This window comes from Sardina pilchardus, chromosome 3, assembly GCF_963854185.1.
Source record: "Sardina pilchardus chromosome 3, fSarPil1.1, whole genome shotgun sequence".
In the NCBI taxonomy this organism is placed as follows: Eukaryota; Metazoa; Chordata; class Actinopteri; order Clupeiformes; family Clupeidae; genus Sardina; species Sardina pilchardus.
In genome coordinates this window covers 31,728,572-31,747,375 of record NC_084996.1, presented here as the reverse complement: position 1 = coordinate 31,747,375, position 18,804 = coordinate 31,728,572, and the positions used below count along the sequence as shown (strand labels likewise).

The 18,804-nt window shown below is 44.3% G+C and overlaps 1 protein-coding gene across 5 annotated transcripts in view; it reads left to right on the top strand.

Moving 5' to 3' along the window:
• Positions 1 to 16,526, top strand: part of pbx4 (pre-B-cell leukemia transcription factor 4) — a 34,406-nt gene extending 17,880 nt beyond the window's left edge. For 4 of the 5 annotated variants that reach the window (XM_062532881.1, XM_062532878.1, XM_062532879.1 and 1 more), the window contains 6 exons: positions 6,077 to 6,321; positions 6,958 to 7,148; positions 7,448 to 7,583; positions 8,234 to 8,390; positions 11,593 to 11,679; positions 12,172 to 16,526. In XM_062532881.1, the coding sequence (XP_062388865.1) occupies positions 6,077 to 6,321; positions 6,958 to 7,148; positions 7,448 to 7,583; positions 8,234 to 8,390; positions 11,593 to 11,636 (773 nt within the window). In that variant the 3' untranslated portion in view covers positions 11,637 to 11,679; positions 12,172 to 16,526. The remainder of the gene's footprint in view (positions 1 to 6,076; positions 6,322 to 6,957; positions 7,149 to 7,447; positions 7,584 to 8,233; positions 8,391 to 11,592; positions 11,680 to 12,171) is intronic. The other variant, XM_062532882.1, reaches the window with a different exon arrangement.
• The last annotated feature ends 2,278 nt before the right edge of the window (positions 16,527 to 18,804 follow it).

The window sequence follows — 18,804 nt, the reverse complement described above, 5'->3', positions numbered from 1 at the left end:
CACGTTATCTGCAGTGATGCAGAACACAGCTGAAGATTTTTTTTTTTTTTTTTTTTTTTGGGTCTGTTTTTGTTGTTGTTGCTGTTGTCTCCCGTTTTGTTTGTTTACGTGTGAGGATGCTGGCATGTGTTACTCAGATGCACCGGCTCTATTGTCCCTGTCTCCCACTCCAGATGTAATAGTGATTGTTGTCAGAATGCTGTTATTTCTCCCGTGTTTCTCTCTCTCTAGCGCACTCTCTCTCTCGCTCGCTCGCTCGCTCGCTCTCTCTCTCTCTCACACACACACACGCTCACTCTCTCTCACTCGCTCATGCACACTCTTTTATTGTCTGCCTGCCATGATCACCCCATCACACTTTTTTTCTATTTTTGAATTCAGACCGCTTGTATTTCTTGCTCTCTATCTGTTTTTTTCTCTTTCTCTCTCTTTCTCTCTCCTGTTCTCACTTGCCCCTCTCCCCATTGCTTTTCTATCTCCTTCTGTGACTCCTTTAGCTTTTTTTTTCAATTCTCCTTGCTTCTCCTTCTACCCTTTTCTCCCCTTACCTTTCTCCCCCCCCTGTCTCTCCCCCCTTTTTTTCTTTCTCTCTCTCCCTCTCTTTCTCTCTCTCCTGCTCCCTCGCTCTCTCCCAGTGAAAGGCTGAGAATACCCAAGGGAGCTGATGCAATTAAAATGCTAATCCTGTCTGTCTACAGAGAGAGGGAGAGGGGGGGGGGGGCTGACAGCATGAGGGATTGCGGCTCACATGGAGAACTCGACTGAAATGGAGAACAGAGGGAGAGGGGGGCGGGGGGGGCTGGGGGTTCAGAAAAGAGAGAGAGAGGGAGGGAGAGAGAGAGATGGGGGTGGGGAGGGAGGGAAGAGAAAGGGAGGGGGTTTGGTGGGAGAGAGGCCAGAGTGAAAAGGGGATGCTAGTAGAGGGGGAGAGGGAAAGAAAGGGTGAGCAGCAGCATGCACTGAGGGAGACCGAGAACGAGAGATAGCTTTGATACATAGAGAGAGAGAGAGAGAGAGCGTTGATACATGTAGAGAGAGGGAGAGAGAGGAAGAGAGAGAGAGCTTTGATACAGAGAGAGAGAGGGAGGGAGGGAGGGAGAGAGCGAGAGATAGCTTTGATACATGTAGAAGGAGGGGAGGGGGGAGGGGGGGTGGGCAAAAGAAATGGAGAGCATACATTGAGAAATACAGAACGAGAGGGATAGCTTTGAGAGATACACAGAGAGAGGGTCGGAGAAAGAGGCGGAGGGGGTGGTGGTGGGGTGGGGGTACAGCGGAGGGCTGAGCGCGTGGCGTGTTGTGAGCCGAGCCGTGATGGACTGTGTCTCTTCAGTAATGCACTGAAAAACAGGGGCCATTAATACACCGCTCCCAGCACCGAGCACTCCGCCATTAATACACTCGCTCTGGGCGCTCTCTCTCACACACTCACACACACTCTCACACACACACACACACTCCGGCTCTGCTCTGTCTGCGCTTAACACGTCTACCTGCTCCTCCACCTGCACCGACACAAAGGGGCCGCCTGCCTCCCTGCCTGCCACTGCCACCGCCACCGCCACCACTCTCTCTCTCTCTCTGTCTCTCTCTCTCTCTCTCTCTCTCTCTCTCTCTCTCTCTCTCTCTCTCCCTGCCTGCTTTGCCGGTGTTGGGGGAGAAAGAGAGGATGATTATGGATTCAGTCAAAACCCAGCCGGTTACCCTGAATATTTTATGGAGCTGCTCTCCAGTTCCCACTGCCTGTGCTGTGCTGTGTGGTGCTGTGCTGTGCTGTGCTGTGCTATGCTATGCTTTGCTGCGCATACCAGTGACTAACCCAGAGGCTGGAGGTGCTTCAATGGGAGGGTTGTTTTTGCACTCCCTGCACTTACCTCTGGTTTTTTTTTTTAGCTTTTAAGGAGCACTGAATAGTCCCCTTTTCTATTTTATTTTATTTTATTTTATTTTATTTGAGTTTTTGGGACGGCAATGGAGTCCTTTTGTTGCTTTAGTGCAAATTCCAATTGTGACATTTAAGATGCTTTAAAAGATTGTGGAAGACTAGGAGAGGTTTTATGCGGCGCCTCTGCCAGGCCACAGTGTGTTAAATGGAGGGGAACCCGCGTTGGTTTAACAGATGCAGCACATTAAAATGTACATTAACTCATTAGCTTGTTACTGTGTTTATATTAATGAACTATGTTAATTACCATGATTTAGCAGGTCGGGTTTTATGAATTGCCTCGAAAACATACTCACTCATAGACAAGCGGGCACACACGCACACACACATACACATACACACGTACAGCCTTGGAAAGATGTTTTTAACATCAAATTCCACTCTCCCTTGTATCATTTTAGTATTGCCTTTATAACCCTCCATTTTCTGTATAACCTCAAGTGGCTTTTTACAGTCTTATCAGTGCGACCAGAAAGTGTCTCAACAGGCACCAGAGAGACTTCAGAAGTATTCTCTCCAATCAAGCTGTTAACCCTTTGAGTAAACAGTGTGTTTATGTGTCGTTATTAGCTTTTCACTGCTTAATTGGTGTAATTGGAGCCTATCAGTGGGCGTTAAGGGACCCACATGGGGAGGGGGGTGGGTGGCTTGTGAGGTGAGAGAGAGAGAGGGGGGGGGCAGTTGTTTGTGTTTGAGGAGGGGAGGATAAGAAGTACTGGGTGTGCTCTTGACCCAAAGCAGCGAGCGCCTCTGTGGAGTGTTGCAGGCTGGGGGCTGTGAGGCTGGATGGCGGTAAGGTAAGCCGCTGCCATGTCTTGGCGTGCAGCAACAGGAAGCAGTTAGTCTGGAGCGAGGTCTGGGACAGGCACTGCTGAAGTTGCTGCCAGAGCCTGACGTGGCCAGTGCCAAGCTCCCGGGATTCTACACACACACGCACACACACACACACACACACACACACACACACATACACATACATATATACGCAGTCACACACACACTATTTAGACTCTCATACAAAATTGCTACTTTTTGTGGGGTTTCAGGTTTTAAGCATACCAGTTCAAAAGGGAACATGTGTGTTGAGTTCTCCCGTGCTCACAAGTTGACTAAAGAGCCCAAAAACTAGAGAGAGGGATGGGCAAATCGGGGTCATTAGTTCAGTCGGCTGGGTCTGCCGCATTCCTGAGCCCTGAGAGGGGGAGTAACAGAGAGAAGGAATGTGACTCAGTGAGAGAGAGAGAGAGAGAGAGAGAGAGAGATGGGGGTAGAAGACCAGAGAGGGAGAGAGAGAGAGAGATGGGGGGAGAAGACCTGAGAGAGGGGGGGAGCACTAAAACAGAGAGAGAGAAAGAGGGAAAGGGACCTGAGCAAAGGGGAAAAAAAGAAGAGGGGGAGGACCTGAGAAGGAGGGAGGGAGAGAAAGAGAAGGGGTAGAAGAGAGAACAGAACAAAAAAGGGCCTGCAAGGAAAGAGGGAAAAGTTTTTTTTTTTCTCTTCTTTCCTTCTTTCTTTCGTTTTCTTCTGTTTTTCAAAGACAGGGGAGAGTTGGACAAAGTAGAGAGGATTCCAGTCGTTAGACTGAAAGGGAGCTTTGGCAGAGGGAAGCAAGTTGAGGTGGACATGGGGGGTGAGGTGGGGGGGTGGCCCCAAAAAAAGGCACTTACATGTGCTCCGACTTCTTTGTAGATGTTGCCCACGCTTTTAGCTTTGGCCGAGCAGCGAGCGAGCTGCTTGAGTGCTTGGCAGCGCGTCGTATTTTTGGAATTCATTCATTGTTAAAACAATGCAGCCCTTGTCTCTGCTGCGCTGTTTATTTATCTCTTGGCCTACAGAAACCGGGTGGCTTAATGCAGTTGATTTGATGCCTTAATGCAGTTTGTGTCCACAGGGTTTTTTTGTGGCGCGGACGGTCACCACACCCTTTCGCTCTAATGCAGCTATAGTGGGAAAAATTCATTTAAACGGCAAAACATCATTCACCAACAAGTTCAGCCCTGGTACTCTCTTTGGAGGGGAGAGTAGTGGGCCTTTTTATATCAAGTTAAATCAAAGCAGTGGGCCAAAGATACAGCGTTTTTTATTCCCCTCATGCACTGCTCTGTGCACAAAAGGATTTTATAAAGTGGTTTGGAAGTTTCCATGGGAAGGGTGTTGGAATCAACTTTGTGATTTTAGCAAATCATTAACACAGCAGGTCCAACCTGAAAGCAACGAGAGGAGAAACGCAGCTCCTCGCATCAGAGGAAACTGTGTGCAAGTCATTAAAAGTAATGTGACAAACCAGATATTGCACACCAGTAGGCAGATTGTCTGTTTGCGGTTGTAATCATTAAAATGCATCTTGCAGGCAAAACAAACAATTTGTTCTTGGATGCATAATAAACGCTTCAGGAAGCACTAACAGGTATCAGCGGCAGGTGCTGCATCAAATGTGTCTCAAGTTTAGATCTGTTGATTTTAGACGTGCTCCAAGTGTAGCCCCTATGTACAGCTTCATTTAAAAAAAAATCCCAACCACATCTTACAGCTTCATTTGTGCGTCACACAGTGACATTTCACATGCACTCTCCGTACACTGAAAGAATGCACCCACTCTAGTTATTTATTTTTTGAGAAGGCTGAAAGGTTTTGACCTTGCTGTTCAGGGTCAGGAAAAATATGGTTCTTTTGTGCAATGGTTGTTTACTTGCATCCCTGTATTTCATAGTGAGATTTTACTCCTCATGGAAGAAATAGATACGAGCAGTCCTTTTAAAAGTATGGTCTGCCAAGCTATCCCTAGTGGTCTCTGAACAGATGTGGGACCCTAAAATATCTTGTTTTATTTCCGCGTTTCTTAAGCTGCCCTAAGCACGACTCCAAAGCAAAGTTGTGAGTCACAATGATGAGTTGTTTGCGATATCGAATCAACGCGTGTGTAAATGCAACTGTAGCCTAATTTAATTGTTTGTTTAAAAGTCCTGACAGACCGTTTTGAGATGAGGCCTATGTAGCTACGCTAGTTTAAATTACTTTAAATTTACGTCAAAAAAGATCAGCGTTACCTTTTGAAAGTTACCTTTTGAAAGAGAATGTAGAATATGATTAGTTTACTTGTAACGTAACTACGACTGCAAATGAAAATCAAATGAATCCTCTGACACGATAAGCAAGGTGCAAAGACTTGATGAAAATGGTTTTGCGAATATTGTGTAATATACTGTTGAAGTAGGCATATTGTTTTATTTCCTAGATATTTATGGAGGCTGGTGGTCCATGAACCTGTTTATAGGTACCTTGGTCTGAAAAGGTTTGAGAAACACTGGTCTAGTGGTTCACATGTTGTGTGTGCTTTATGCCATCATGTAGATACTGTACTGTAAGGCACATCCACGTGTGTGTGTGTGTGTGTGTGTGTGTGTGTGAGTGAGGGACTGAGTGCAGAAGAGAGAGAGATGAGCGCCTGGCCAGGAGCTGACAGAGGTCCTGGTTTAATACACTGGTAGAGTGTGGTGGCTGTAGGCGGTACTTATGGCTGGTCTTGCTCGTAGTGACAGCACATGCACTCCTATTACTTGACTCATGCCTCATGCATTACTCTGCTGGCTGCCTGCTCTGCTGAGGGGCTCTGCTGACCCCTGCTGGTGGAAAAGAGCACTTACCTCATTGCACCTCTCCTAGAGACCATTGTGGCGGATGTGTTTGGCCTGCTTACTTAGCTGGTGTAATTGTCTTCTGAAAAAAATGGATTTGACTGTCCAAGTACAACACGTCAGCAGTAGAACAGAATGCAGTCAGCTGGTGTGTTCGATGCTTTGCATATCCTTCCTCCCTGACCCTTGTCACATTGGGTATCATAATGAAGTGTAAACAGATGTAGTCGTAGCAATAGCCACAGTGTACCCATCTACACTCATTCCTCTGGCACTCAGTGCCTGATATTTATATATGCATTTATATATATATATATTCTTTTCATTTATTGACTTATTTTAACTGTGAGGCTTCATATCTTTGTACTCTGTCATAGTCTTTTAGCTGGGAAAGCACCCTTGGTCAACTGCCGTTGCTTGTTACGTGTGCTATAGAAATGAAAGTGTCTTGACTTAACTTGACGTTTTTTTCTTTCTTTCCCTGTCTCTGCTACAGTTCTCAGTATCCGCGGGGTGCAGGAGGAGGATCCTCCAGATCCCCAGATCATGCGTCTGGACAACATGCTGCTGGCCGAGGGCGTGTCGGGCCCAGAGAAGGGTGGCGGCTCGGCGGCTGCGGCCGCCGCCGCTGCTGCGGCAGGAGGATCCCCCAACGACGGCAGCATCGAGCACTCGGACTACAGAGCCAAGCTGGCCCAGATTCGCCAGATCTACCACTCCGAGCTGGAGAAGTATGAACAGGTAAGGCCCTGCACGACACGTGTCCGGACGGGAAGGAAGGGAGCCACTGTGTGATATCTGCCGTTGTTGTTGTGACTACTGCTTGGGTGGGTGTTGAATCACACGGGTCCAAAAGTGATTTTTGTACTCTGTGTGCTGGTATTGTTGTAAGATAAGTTGAACAGATATGACACCCATGGCACGTTTGGACAGGGAGTCAGACATGGGATGGTGTCTGCTGCTGTGTGGCATAGTATGTGCACATACTTACATAGTACAGTTGGGTTTCAGCAGTTGTTTATTATTGTAGCATAAATGGCCAAGTTACTTTTCTGTACTGCAAGTTTAAAATTCATATATTCAGTTAAATAAGTTCTCTACTTGACATCATCCAACTCCTTGACTGGCTTGACTGTAAAATGTCTATCTAAATGATCAGTTTCTGGAAGACGTTCCTAATACATTGTGTCTTTTTACATTTCTGTCCACCACATATGGAACGATGGAGTTTCTCCCCATCCAATTTGACCATGACTGGTTGTAATAGCTGCTTTGAGATGCTACTTAGATTACAGTAAAGTGGACAGGCTAGACAGTAAGTGCCTCTCTGTAACATGCCCCCCCCCCCCCCCCCTCTCTCTCTCTCGTGTACCCCAGGCATGCAGCGAGTTCACCAACCACGTGATGAACCTCCTGCGAGAGCAGTCCCGCACACGTCCCATCTCCCCCAAGGAGATCGAGCGCATGGTGAGCATCATCCACCGCAAGTTCAGCTCCATCCAGATGCAGCTCAAGCAGAGCACCTGCGAGGCCGTCATGATCCTGCGCTCACGCTTCCTGGACGCCAGGTGAGATGCTGTTGTTGATAAAAATGGAATGTGTAGTGAGAGATGTAAGTCTTGATTTAAAATGTTTGTTTTTTTTTAAGAAAAAACATAGGAGGATACTGAATTTTTCCTTTTTTTTTTAGACCTCAAGATTTGTGTGTTATTGACTTATGTTGACTGTTGTGTTCATTTTTTGTTTATTACTTTTATGTTTTTCTTTTCAATGCATTTTTTTCTATCAGATTCCTCTGTATTCCCTCTTACGTTATGTCTTTTTCCAAATATGTCCCCTTAATTGTCCATTGTTTCTCTCTCCCCAGACGTAAGAGGCGCAACTTCAACAAACAGGCAACGGAGGTGCTGAACGAGTACTTCTACTCGCACCTGTCCAACCCTTACCCCAGCGAGGAAGCCAAGGAGGAGCTGGCCAAGAAGTGCGGGATCACTGTCTCTCAGGTCAGTAGGCCCTGCTGCTGCTGCTGCTGCTGCTGACACTGTGTCAGCCTCTTAAGCATTAAGACCACAAGGCCGTATGTGGTCAGCACTACCTGGCTCACATGAGTACTATCCTGGAGTCCGTTTCCCAAAAGCATAGTTGCTAACTGCGATAGCTTTAACTACTTTGGTAGTGGCACTGCCAAATGTCAGTTTGCATATTTGAGTTAAGCATGCACAAATACTGAAGATTGATATTGTCACATATCATGTGTTTAATTTTGGAAAATTCAAAAATTCAAAAATAAGAAATTTGTTAGCTCTTATTAAAATGTTCACGAAATACGATTGTATATTATTAACACTGTATTTCTGTATCGTTAACGTATCTAACGTATGACTCAAATAAGGTCAATATTTGCAACTGTGTGTTTGGGAAACGCACCCCTGAACTGCCATGCCACTCCAATAACAGTGCTTCTAGAGCAAGGCGTTGGCTTAACCCAGGGTCATGGGAGCAAATCCCTGGGAGCCCAAAAGACTGCAGAAATGTTTGGCTGCACTGTTAGTGTGTGAGTCACTTTGAATAAAAGCTACTACTGAATCACACCGAGACGTAGAACGGGAGTGTTAAATATCCTCATGGCCTCATCCTCCTTCTTTCTCTGCAGGTCTCTAATTGGTTTGGCAACAAGAGAATTCGGTACAAGAAGAACATTGGTAAGTTCCAGGAGGAAGCGAACCTGTACGCGGTAAAAACGGCAGTGGACGCTGCCAATGTGTCAGCGCAAGCTAGCCAGGCTAACTCTCCGGCGACGCCCAACTCAGGTACTGTCAGCTCCACCTCCCCCTTCAGCCTCTAGCGCAGACACACAAACCCCCCTGCTCCCACCCACTCATGTAGCTAGGATCACATGCATGGGACATTGGCCTAGTGTGTAGAGTAGCTGTAGTTTAACTGTATTGGTGCTTGCATGCGTCTAAAAGCTACAAAATCATTATATGCACACATGCTAGTGTCACTTTGGTACACTCACACATCAGTACAGATTTGACCAACATTCACTCATCTGTCCCCCCTCCCCCCATGTCCTAACTGTGTCCATTTTTTACAACTTCTGCGTGCGTGCGAGCGTGTGTGTGTGTGCCTGTGTGTTTTTTGACACAGAGTCAATCAGTTTTTTTGTTTTTGCTTTTGCATTCACAAGTAGTGTATCTGAAAAGCGTTGTGTGTATTTATGATGTACTCACTGCAAGACACTGCCACAAGCCTGACGGCTCAGAACGAAACATTCCGTTGCTATGTGTGATGGTTCCGAATTCTGAAATGTGACAACATGTAGTGACAGTCATTTCTGAGGTACATAGCCAACTGCCATGCATGGATTATTTTAAGGTTACTGATATTGTCTCAAGAGTACCGATAGTGTTGTGTTTACCCAGAAAGCTTGCTCTTTCAAAGGTGGTGAGCTAACAGAAAATATATGCTCGATTGTCTTCAGAGCTGTCCTGAGTCAAAACAACGAGTTTCATCACTTTTTACATGTTTTTCCACAACTCACAGTTATTAGGTTAAATGTTTATTTTGTTCTTTCATCTTTTTATTGTAGCAACACTATCTGATTTTCTGTAAGTCCAACACCCAACCTTTTGTTTGTCTCTTAAGCCTTTGTCTACACAAGAGAATACCAAACACACTTACTGATATGCACATGTAGATAGTGAAATCTAGCCCTACTTGCTCAGGATGCAAACAGGCAAAGGTAGGTGACTTCAGTATTAACATCATATCTCTCCTCTGCGTAGAAGACCACGGCGTGTCATGACTGGTTACTTATCGGACGTAATCCGACATTTCATTTCCTTAGTCCTGTCATCGAAATCAGCGGGATAAAGTTCCCCGCTGAGACACTAGATCTAGCACAGAGCCAGAGATATGGCCGAGTTAACCGAAGTGTCACGACTTCAGGACTCCCTCGTTTCAGCTCCCTTTTATTTTCTATTTTGTATTTGTTTAATTTTTTTGTTGTCAAAACTTATGTTGACTGATGCAGATGCAGACTCTTGACATGAACTCCCAGACCTGAAAAGTCAAATGTGACTGGGTTTGCCCTATGGTAGGGAGTGCCATACATAGTAACAGACGTCTTACACAGTGGCGTGTGTAACCTCATGCCGCTCCCAACCCCCCCAACTCACCCCCCCTTCACTGGGCCCAGAGTGGCTTGCCTGACGGGCTGCGTGTATCACCTGCAGGATCGTCGGGCTCGTACAGCCTCTCTCACGCAGGAGACGCCTACCTCGGCCTGCGCTCGCTCAACGGGGAGGGCCTTGCCGTCACCCCCTCTCTCCAGCAGCAGGTAGGCGCTGAGGATGTCCCCCAGTGAGCCTGCATCGACCCCACCCCCAACTCCTTCTCTCCGCTTTCCAGTCCCCAAACCCCTACGTTGTCCCTGTACCTCCCTGGCAGTTTCGTAGTCACCAGCCTCTGCCTGTACCATTCGCCCTCAGTCTTGCATCATCGGAAATATCCGGACCCCTCGATGCCCCACCCCCCCATTCACAGCTCCCTGTAGCCCTAACAGATCCCCAGTCTAGTGTCTGTAGCCCGTTGGAAGCACCCACGGATGTGTTGTAGCCTGTGCTGTTTGTGATCGTGTGATCCCATCTTTATCATTTATTTATTTGTTTGTTTGTTTGTTTGTTTGTTTGTTTGTTTTTCATTTTTGATCCTTATCTTCTCCATCTCCACCCCAAAGGCCCCTCTCTTCCTGGTCGTTCCTTGTGCCCTAGTGCTTTGGATGCAACGTATGAGTAGAATGAGTGCTGTTGTACACAAACATGTTTATTTTGATCACCCTTAAGTGGATTTATTTGACGCTCTGAGTTGGGTTGAACTCACCGTGCATTGTAGCCAGACAGACAAATGTGTGTCGCTCGTTTTCTGAGGGACAACAACCAGGGCCGTGGAAACCAACCTCTCTCTCTGGCGAAATGTGAAATACAGGCCTTGATTTGGATGGACAGCTCTCTTAAAAACGCTGACAAGGCTGACAAAAGTGCCACTCTGCCGTAAAGAAATGGGTTTTTTATCGTTTCGTCACTGAGGAGACGGCAGGCAGCGATCTGCGCAAGGCGAGGCAGAGCATTGAACTCCGCAGCCCTTTAAGCATTTAATCTGCCCCTGCTGGGAGACGGAGAATGGGATGAAGCTCAAGCCCCTATTGAGACCCAGACGAGATTTATGGTGCCTTCAGTGCCACTGCCAAGTCTAGACAGAGGGGAGAGGATTTCGCAATGCTCTCTCTCTTTCTTTCTCTCTCTCTCTCTCTCTCTCTCTCTCTCTCACTCTGTCAAATGGTTCACCTTTAAATTAGATGGATTACTCGGTGACAGCAGAGCAATAATTTGTTTAGAGTGCGAAACATGGGATGTGGACCCCCAGCAGTTGTAACACAGATAAATGGTCAACGTTGGGATGTCTCAGGCGTAAGGGTCTCGTTCTCTCCCTCTTGGCATCGTCCGTCGCTGAAGATTACAAGCAGCTGTGAAGTGGCTTACGAGAGCGGTCAGACCTCACCGAGTGGTGACAGCATTAGACAAAAGTAGGATTGCATTTGAACCAAAAAAAAAGGAGAACTGATTAAAGCATGCAAGAGTCCCGAGAGTATTTTTTAACAAACCACATACCAGAGCCCAGACAGTAAGTTACTTCTGTAGTTTACCATAGGTTCCACTTATCGGTTTTGTTGAAAGTGCTGCATTGAGGAAAAAAAAAAAAAAAAAAGGAACAGGATATGACATGTGTGTGGTGTGTGTGTGTGTGTGTACAAATCCTGCACGTGAGATCTATATCTCAGATGGGTTTCGTCTATCGGTGTTGTCTAATATGTGTCCAAAAAAGAATACAGTTGGTTAGCCAGGCCTCTGGTTAGGTCTGTTTTAACCTGTTCAGGGAGTTTGTGCAAATAAATGTTGTTTTCTTTGATGCTGGTGCACACTGGGTAATGGTGTTCTTATTTCCTGGCAGGTGGATACCCTGCACCGTGCTACACACCTGACGGCCGGCTATGAGGAGCTGTCAGGAAGCGGTCTTTTTACCCCACACAGCCTGGACGTGAGTACACACACACACACACACACACACACACACACACACACACACACACACACACACACACACACACACAGACACACACACACACACACACACACAGACACACACACAGACGTCTAATTTGCACATGCTGACACTCAAGCTGACATTTGCACTCACACTCACACTCACACTCACACACACACACACACGCTTTCCTTCTCATCTTTATCTGATCTCTATCAGTAGACATTGCAAACATTTCACACCTATTTGTAGCTTCATACTCCCTTGACTAAGAGTCAAACAAATGCTTCACTGAGGAGAAATAAGGACAGTATAGAGATAGATGCTTATTATTTAGTAGTGTAGAAACATATGATGATAATAATAATAATAATAATAACAATAATCATGCGATTTCCTGAGAGATTTTCCTACAGTGATTGTGCTCTAACCATGTCTTACTAGTGCCTTAGTTGGTGTTAAATGTCCTCTTTTCCCCTCCTCCAGGCTAACAACAGCTGGCAGGACACCACCAACCCCTCCTCCGTCACCTCTCCACCTGGGGCCCCTGGCAGCATCCATTCAGACACCTCCAATTAAGACACATGCTTTTCTTCCACACTCTCACACAGACACCCGCTGACACGTGCACCCGACTTCCCCTGTTATTTCTCAACCCTTTCCACTGTCCTGGTGTGGGACATTTCTTCCACTCTCCCCCCCCTCCCCCCCCCCCCCAAACCACTGCCATCTACCCTGCTCCTCCGACAACCCCCCCTCCACCTCCCACGCCCTTACCTCAACCCCCCCACCCACTCCCAACCCAACCTCAAGATCAACACTACACTACCCATAAGCCATCTGGACCATCCCACCGGGCCAGGCATGATGGGAAAAGCACACAAACACTCAACGCTCGCTCCAGAGGAACACAGCAGAGCAACAAAGCGCAAAAGGACAGGACTGCCCTCATCACAGAGGGCACAACTCACACTGCTGGACCACGATAACACTCCTCCACACACAGAGGAGCGAGAGATAGAGAGAGAGAGAGAGAGAAAGAGAGAGATAGAGAGTGAGAGAGAATATACAGAGAGGCTTCTTGTGAGCCAGAAAGCCACGCGCAACGCAATGCAGCGTGGCGTAATGTGATGGTCGGGTCTCCCACCCACGACCGCAGGGGGGGTCCACTGACCTGAGATGATCGGACTCACTTATCACCCACACATTCACACACACACTCACACACACTCATCCATGAACACTCACTCACTCATAAACACACACACACACAAACACACACACACACAGACACATATTCAAACAAGGCATCACCCTCTGTGGACTTCTTCTCCGTGGACTTCTGCATTAGTTTGTGAGGGTGAAACCAGCAGGCGGCTGAGTCAGAGACACCCTTCTGCCTCGGGGGAGTCGTCGGCAGCTCCCTCGCGTCACCGTGGACACCTCGCTCCCCTGGGTCCCACAGACACCACCATAACAACCGCCACGCTTGTACCAAAGTGCTGTCCAACAGTGGTCAACCCCCCCCCCCCTCTCTGTTTTTCCTCACAGACCAACAACCACAGACACCCTCGAACTGACCACCCACGCAAGTTCTCCCCACACATCCTGTTCTGCTTGTTGCAAGTCAGTTCCTTTTTAAACAAGAGTTTCAAAAGAGAAAAAAAAAGAGAAAAAGCTCAACGTAGCACTGTTATTATGTAAGTGAACAGAACCTTTTAGTATTGTAATAAGGTTGTTTAAAGTACTTTTATCAAACCTCTCGATGCTTGTAAATGGACACCCACAGTACAGACAGACACACACACACATACACAGACACACACACACACACACACACATACATGACGTTTACAACAGCTGACAATGAAAAATGTGTTAAGCACAAGTATTTTTTTCCAGCTATTGGACCTCTTCCATAGGACAAACAGGTCAGGGCATAGGATGCTTTTGCTCACAAAGAGAACATAAGGGAGTGCTGGTGCTCGCAGCAGAACGTACGTCAGACGCGCCACTCACAGGCCGCCCGAAGAGACAGGAAAGTACTGTGCAGGAGGTTGGGAGAGGAGAATGTATAGGCTCTTTCTATGGAAACGGATTTCTCTCTTTTTCACACTCACACACACAAACACAAACACGTGTGCAAACACACACACACACAGACAGACATATACACTTACACACTCTGCAGCCAACGTGGTCACTTTTGTTCAGTACTGTTTTGTAATTCTTGGATTTATTTTTTTGTTTTGTTTTGTTTTCAAAAATAAATGTAGTGTAATGTTCTTTTTTTTCATAATAATGCCCCAGCTACCAAATACAAAAAAAGAACTACATTGTAGAGTTGAGAAAATCTTAAGGGTAGGGGAGACGTATGTGGGAGATTTGAATATGGGATGGGTTAAGACCAGAAGAATGCAATGTGTAATTGTCTTCCATGCATGTAGACGTTGGTGTTTTTTGTGGTGTTCATCGGACCTACTCATCTCCATTAGTTCACCGTTAACTTAGCTTTTTTTTTTCTTTTCTTTAAAAAAAAAAAAGAAAAAGAAAAACACTTCTGCAGAAGAAGTTGTAACACATTTTTGGGAGGGTACTAATGACAGACCAAAAAAGGAAAAAAGAAAAAAAAAAAGGAAAAAAAAACTCATCATGCACACTCACTGTACTGACTCTTAAGTCCTGCTGGCTGGTGTTTCTGTTCCTGTTTTTTCATTGAATGGTTTCTGTTTAGGGTACCCAAACAGGTAGCTGCATCAGATTACCCCCCCACCCCCCTTCCCAACATGCAGGAGACCACACATGACCGATAGCAGTCGTTACCTGTATTGTTCCAAACCAAAAATGTTTTCAGATATGTAAATTATGATGACAAAACTGTGGTGCGTCTGTCAGTGAGAGATACAGCTGGGGAGGAGAGGAGGTTCGTCAGTTTTGCATCAGTGTATGTGTTTGTGTGTGTGTGCGCGTGCGTGTGTGTATGTGTGTACACGACTGTGTGAGTGTGTACACAATTGTGTGTGTGTGTGTGTATGTGTGTGTGTGTGTGTCTGATCTTACCTTACGTTGCTCTTGGTGTATAAAGGTGGGTGGGATGTTTTTTTTTTCGTTCTTGTTGTTGTGGGTGGTCTGGGAAATAGAGGTGTAGGAAAGGTTGTCTGATCACTCACCCCTGTGCTTTGAGTTGATTGTATCGTGTGTGCAATGACAGCATCCATTCCACGAGAAGGCTCGCTGTCACTCTAGTTCTCACAGCTGACCCCACGGCGGGAACTCCACTCTGTCTGTTATCTAGGCCACTCAAACAAGGGCTTTTTCTCTCCTTTGAATATGAACCAAAAAAGAGCAGTACTGGGAGCGTGATGATTCAAGACTAGAGCCTATACAGAAACACAAATTCCACATTTTTATTTTTTCTCTAACTTTTTTTTTTTTGTTGTTAACAACTTGTTAAGAAAAGTCATAGTAGAGCCGGAGTGTTTTGATATATGAATGACAAATTCTACATATGACGCAAAGGACACTGAAATGTAAATTAGAGTTTTGTTCAGGAATGACCAAACTCTGACAAGCTTTTCAAGGTATTAGCCAGATTTTGGTGTCCTCTGTTCCTTACTGTTACTTAAAAGCGTTTCATATGGCTGTCTTTTACAAGTCTTGCTGTTACTACACCAAAATTATCATTTTCTTTTGTTTTCTACCAGTCGTCTGTGGATGTCACTGTACAGATTGTGGAATGTTTCAACATATATCTTTTTATATAAAGATTCTGTTCTTTTCTCTTTTTTTGAGTTGCCTGGTTTGTTTTTGCCTTTACTCTGCATATGTGGTAGAGCAACAATCTTTTATTCTTTTTTTTTCTTTTTTTTAAATACTTTAACAGCTTAGTTTTTAAGTTTGACTGTGGATTTTGGAGTGATTATGTTGCTTATTTAGTGTGTTTTTTGTGGAAAACTGAGTTTGAGTTTGGTGCAGTGAGAAACACTTCCTACACACATAGATTAGGCTCTTTTTTAAAAAATAAATAAAACCACCACAAATGTTCACTGTAGCAATACTTTCTCCACACGCAGAAATCCAAAACTGCACTCTCATTCGCCATAGAATGTAGCTGATGAATTAACTTGTACAGGTCAGACAGAGTGTAGCTTTAATTTTTTTTTCATTCTGACTTGTAACACATTCTTATCTAAATTGGACACTGAGGTTTGATCACTCACGTTTTAACATCGTGAATTTTCTTTTTTTTTGTCTTAAGTGTTGTGCTTCTTCATAGTTTGGGGTCTAGCTTAAGTGGATACAGTGAGGTTTTTTTTTTCTTCTTAAAAAAAGATCTCTGTTCCACGGTGTCTGAGCTTGTGTTCACCGACACCCTGCTTCTCCTCACCATAACAAGCATCTCAGTCTCTGCACTGTACAAGTGGCTTCCCCTGCACCAAATCAGAACTGCATCGATAGCGTTTTTATATACTTTGTTTTTATTAGACTCTTAGTGTCTCCCTTCTTTCATTCTTCTTTCTTCACCCCATTCTTTTTTCTTCTCTACCTCTCTCTCCATTTTCTCTTGTATATAAATCCCTCTGTTTTCAGGCTGGTCAGTCTGTAAAATCCTTTTATACCTCAACTTTAGAACTGTTCTAGTAAGAGAAAAATATGAGAAAATTGTAGTGTTCCTTATTAGAAATACAAAAAAAACTAATAAAATAATCTAGTGTGCTTTTTATCATTTGGGGTGTTTATTTTGGGGATGTTTATTTGCTTGTTTTAATGGGAACAATGACCTTTAGTCACTACAACTATGCTATTGTGACTTACAAAAAAAATAAAAAATGTATAAAGAACCTTGCACTGTTTTTATGTTGCGCCCAGAAGCCTGGGAATACTTCAAATCTCCACTGAATATTGTAGTTATTTTGTAAAAGAATACCAACTACATAGCTCATTGGTGGTTGTATTATTGACACAATAATAACATTAGTTTCATGACCTGCAAAAGCATTAGTTTTTGCAGAATTTATTCCATGTTCAGTACATTTACAGGACAAATACAAGAAATCAGTTATTTTTCACTGTGACATACGTACACACACATACAAAAAGGCTAACATGCTAAACATGTTTTATTATGTCATACAAAGATGTTGAAACACAATGATGGTGTGTATGTATCAGCACAAATTTGGTATGCAATACAGACTCTAGATAGACACAGTGTGTCGATAACAAAACTACATTTTAACAGCTGATCTAGCCTCATTTTCCAGTCGTAGAGAGGAACAATAATAGGCCGCGAGCTAGATAGGCCTACCGTGCACCCCCCCCACCTCCCAACAAAACCATACTTTTTTGAAAGGTCTGGGTGTGTAGAATATGAATCTGAATGTTAACATTGAAAATTTTGGGATGCACTACCTGTTTTAGCCCTATGAATAAGGAAACCCTCAAAACCGATTATAAGCGATTCTAACACATCAAGATGGTCCTAGTCAATCAGAACAGCTTTTAAGTGACCTATTACACACTCAAACTTCACATATGAAGACTTAGGTCAAATGTCTACCATGCTGCTTATTGGTAGGTGTCTTAAATTAACATAGGTAAAGCCATATATTGATATAATGAGCCTATTTCATGTATAGGCCACAAAGTAGATACGACTACCATACACCGCCTACCCCCTTTTCTAACAAAATCATGCTTTTGTGAAAGGTTTGGATGTGTAAAATATGAATATGAATGTTAACATTGAACATTTTGGGTTGCACTACCTGTTTTAGCCCTATGAATAGGGAAACTCTAAAAACCGATTATAAGCGATTCTAACACATCAAGATGGTTAGTCAATCAGAACAGCTTTTAAGTGACCTATTACACACTCAAACTTCACATATGAAGACTTAGGTCAAATATCTATCATGCTGCTCATTGGTAGGTGTCTTAAATTAACATAGGCAAAGCCTTATATTGATATAATGAGCCCATTTCATGTATAGGCCACAAAGTAGATACGACTACCATACACCCCCTACACCCTTTTCTAACAAAATCATGCTTTTGTGAAAGGTTTGGATGTGTACAATATGAATATGAATGTTAACATTGAACATTTTGGGTTGCACTACCTGTTTTAGCCCTATGAATAGGGAAACCCTAAAAAACGATTATAAGCGATTCTAACACATCAAGATGGTCCTAGTCAATCAGAACAGCTTTTAAGTGACCTATTACACACCCAAACTTCACATGTTGCATATTGGTAGGTGTCTAAAATTAACATAGCTAAGGCCTTATATTGATATAGGGAGCTAATTGTATAGGCCACAACCTAGATACGCCTAACATACACCCCCAACCCCCTCTCCTAATAAAATCCTGCTTTTTAGAAAAGTTTCAGTCTGTGATGAATCTGAATGTTAACATTCAATATTTTGGGTTGCACTATTTGTTTTCACCCTCTGAATAGGGGAAAAAAACTATTTTAAGCAATTTTAACAGAGGTTGTCCAATCAGAACAGCTTTTAGATGATCCATTACACACTTAAATTTCACATATGATGACTTAGGTGAAAGAACACCCTATACTGCTTCTTGGTAAGTGACTACATTTAATATAGTTAAGGCCTTGGGCCCTATTTTCATGATGCAAAACCTGGCAGAAAGCGTGTAATAATAACAACGCAAAGCTTATTCCTATCGTAGAGTTTTTCACCATGCGCTTCTCTTTTATTGAGCAATGTGCCAAGGGGTGTGGGAATTAATGACTTAAGAACGGATCTGGCACATTATCTAAGAATCATTATCTTACATGAACTAAAATGCATTGCACTACTGACCAAGAGAAACCTGAATCACCAGAAATCAGTGGCGAGTGGTTATTATTTTAAGAGTGCATTATCAACAATGATACGGGCGCTGTTTGTTAAGTTGCGCTGCTTGCTCTTAAAGGGAATGACCGATGACACTCGCATTAGTTTAAAGGATGTTTTGCCCGAAACACACCCATTACTGCTTAAGAAACATAGGAATGCCTTGTTGTGCAATTCGTTATCCATTTGATAACGAAAACACTCCCAATGTGGACAGGACAGCCTACTAAATTTAAATAAACTTTAAATAAGT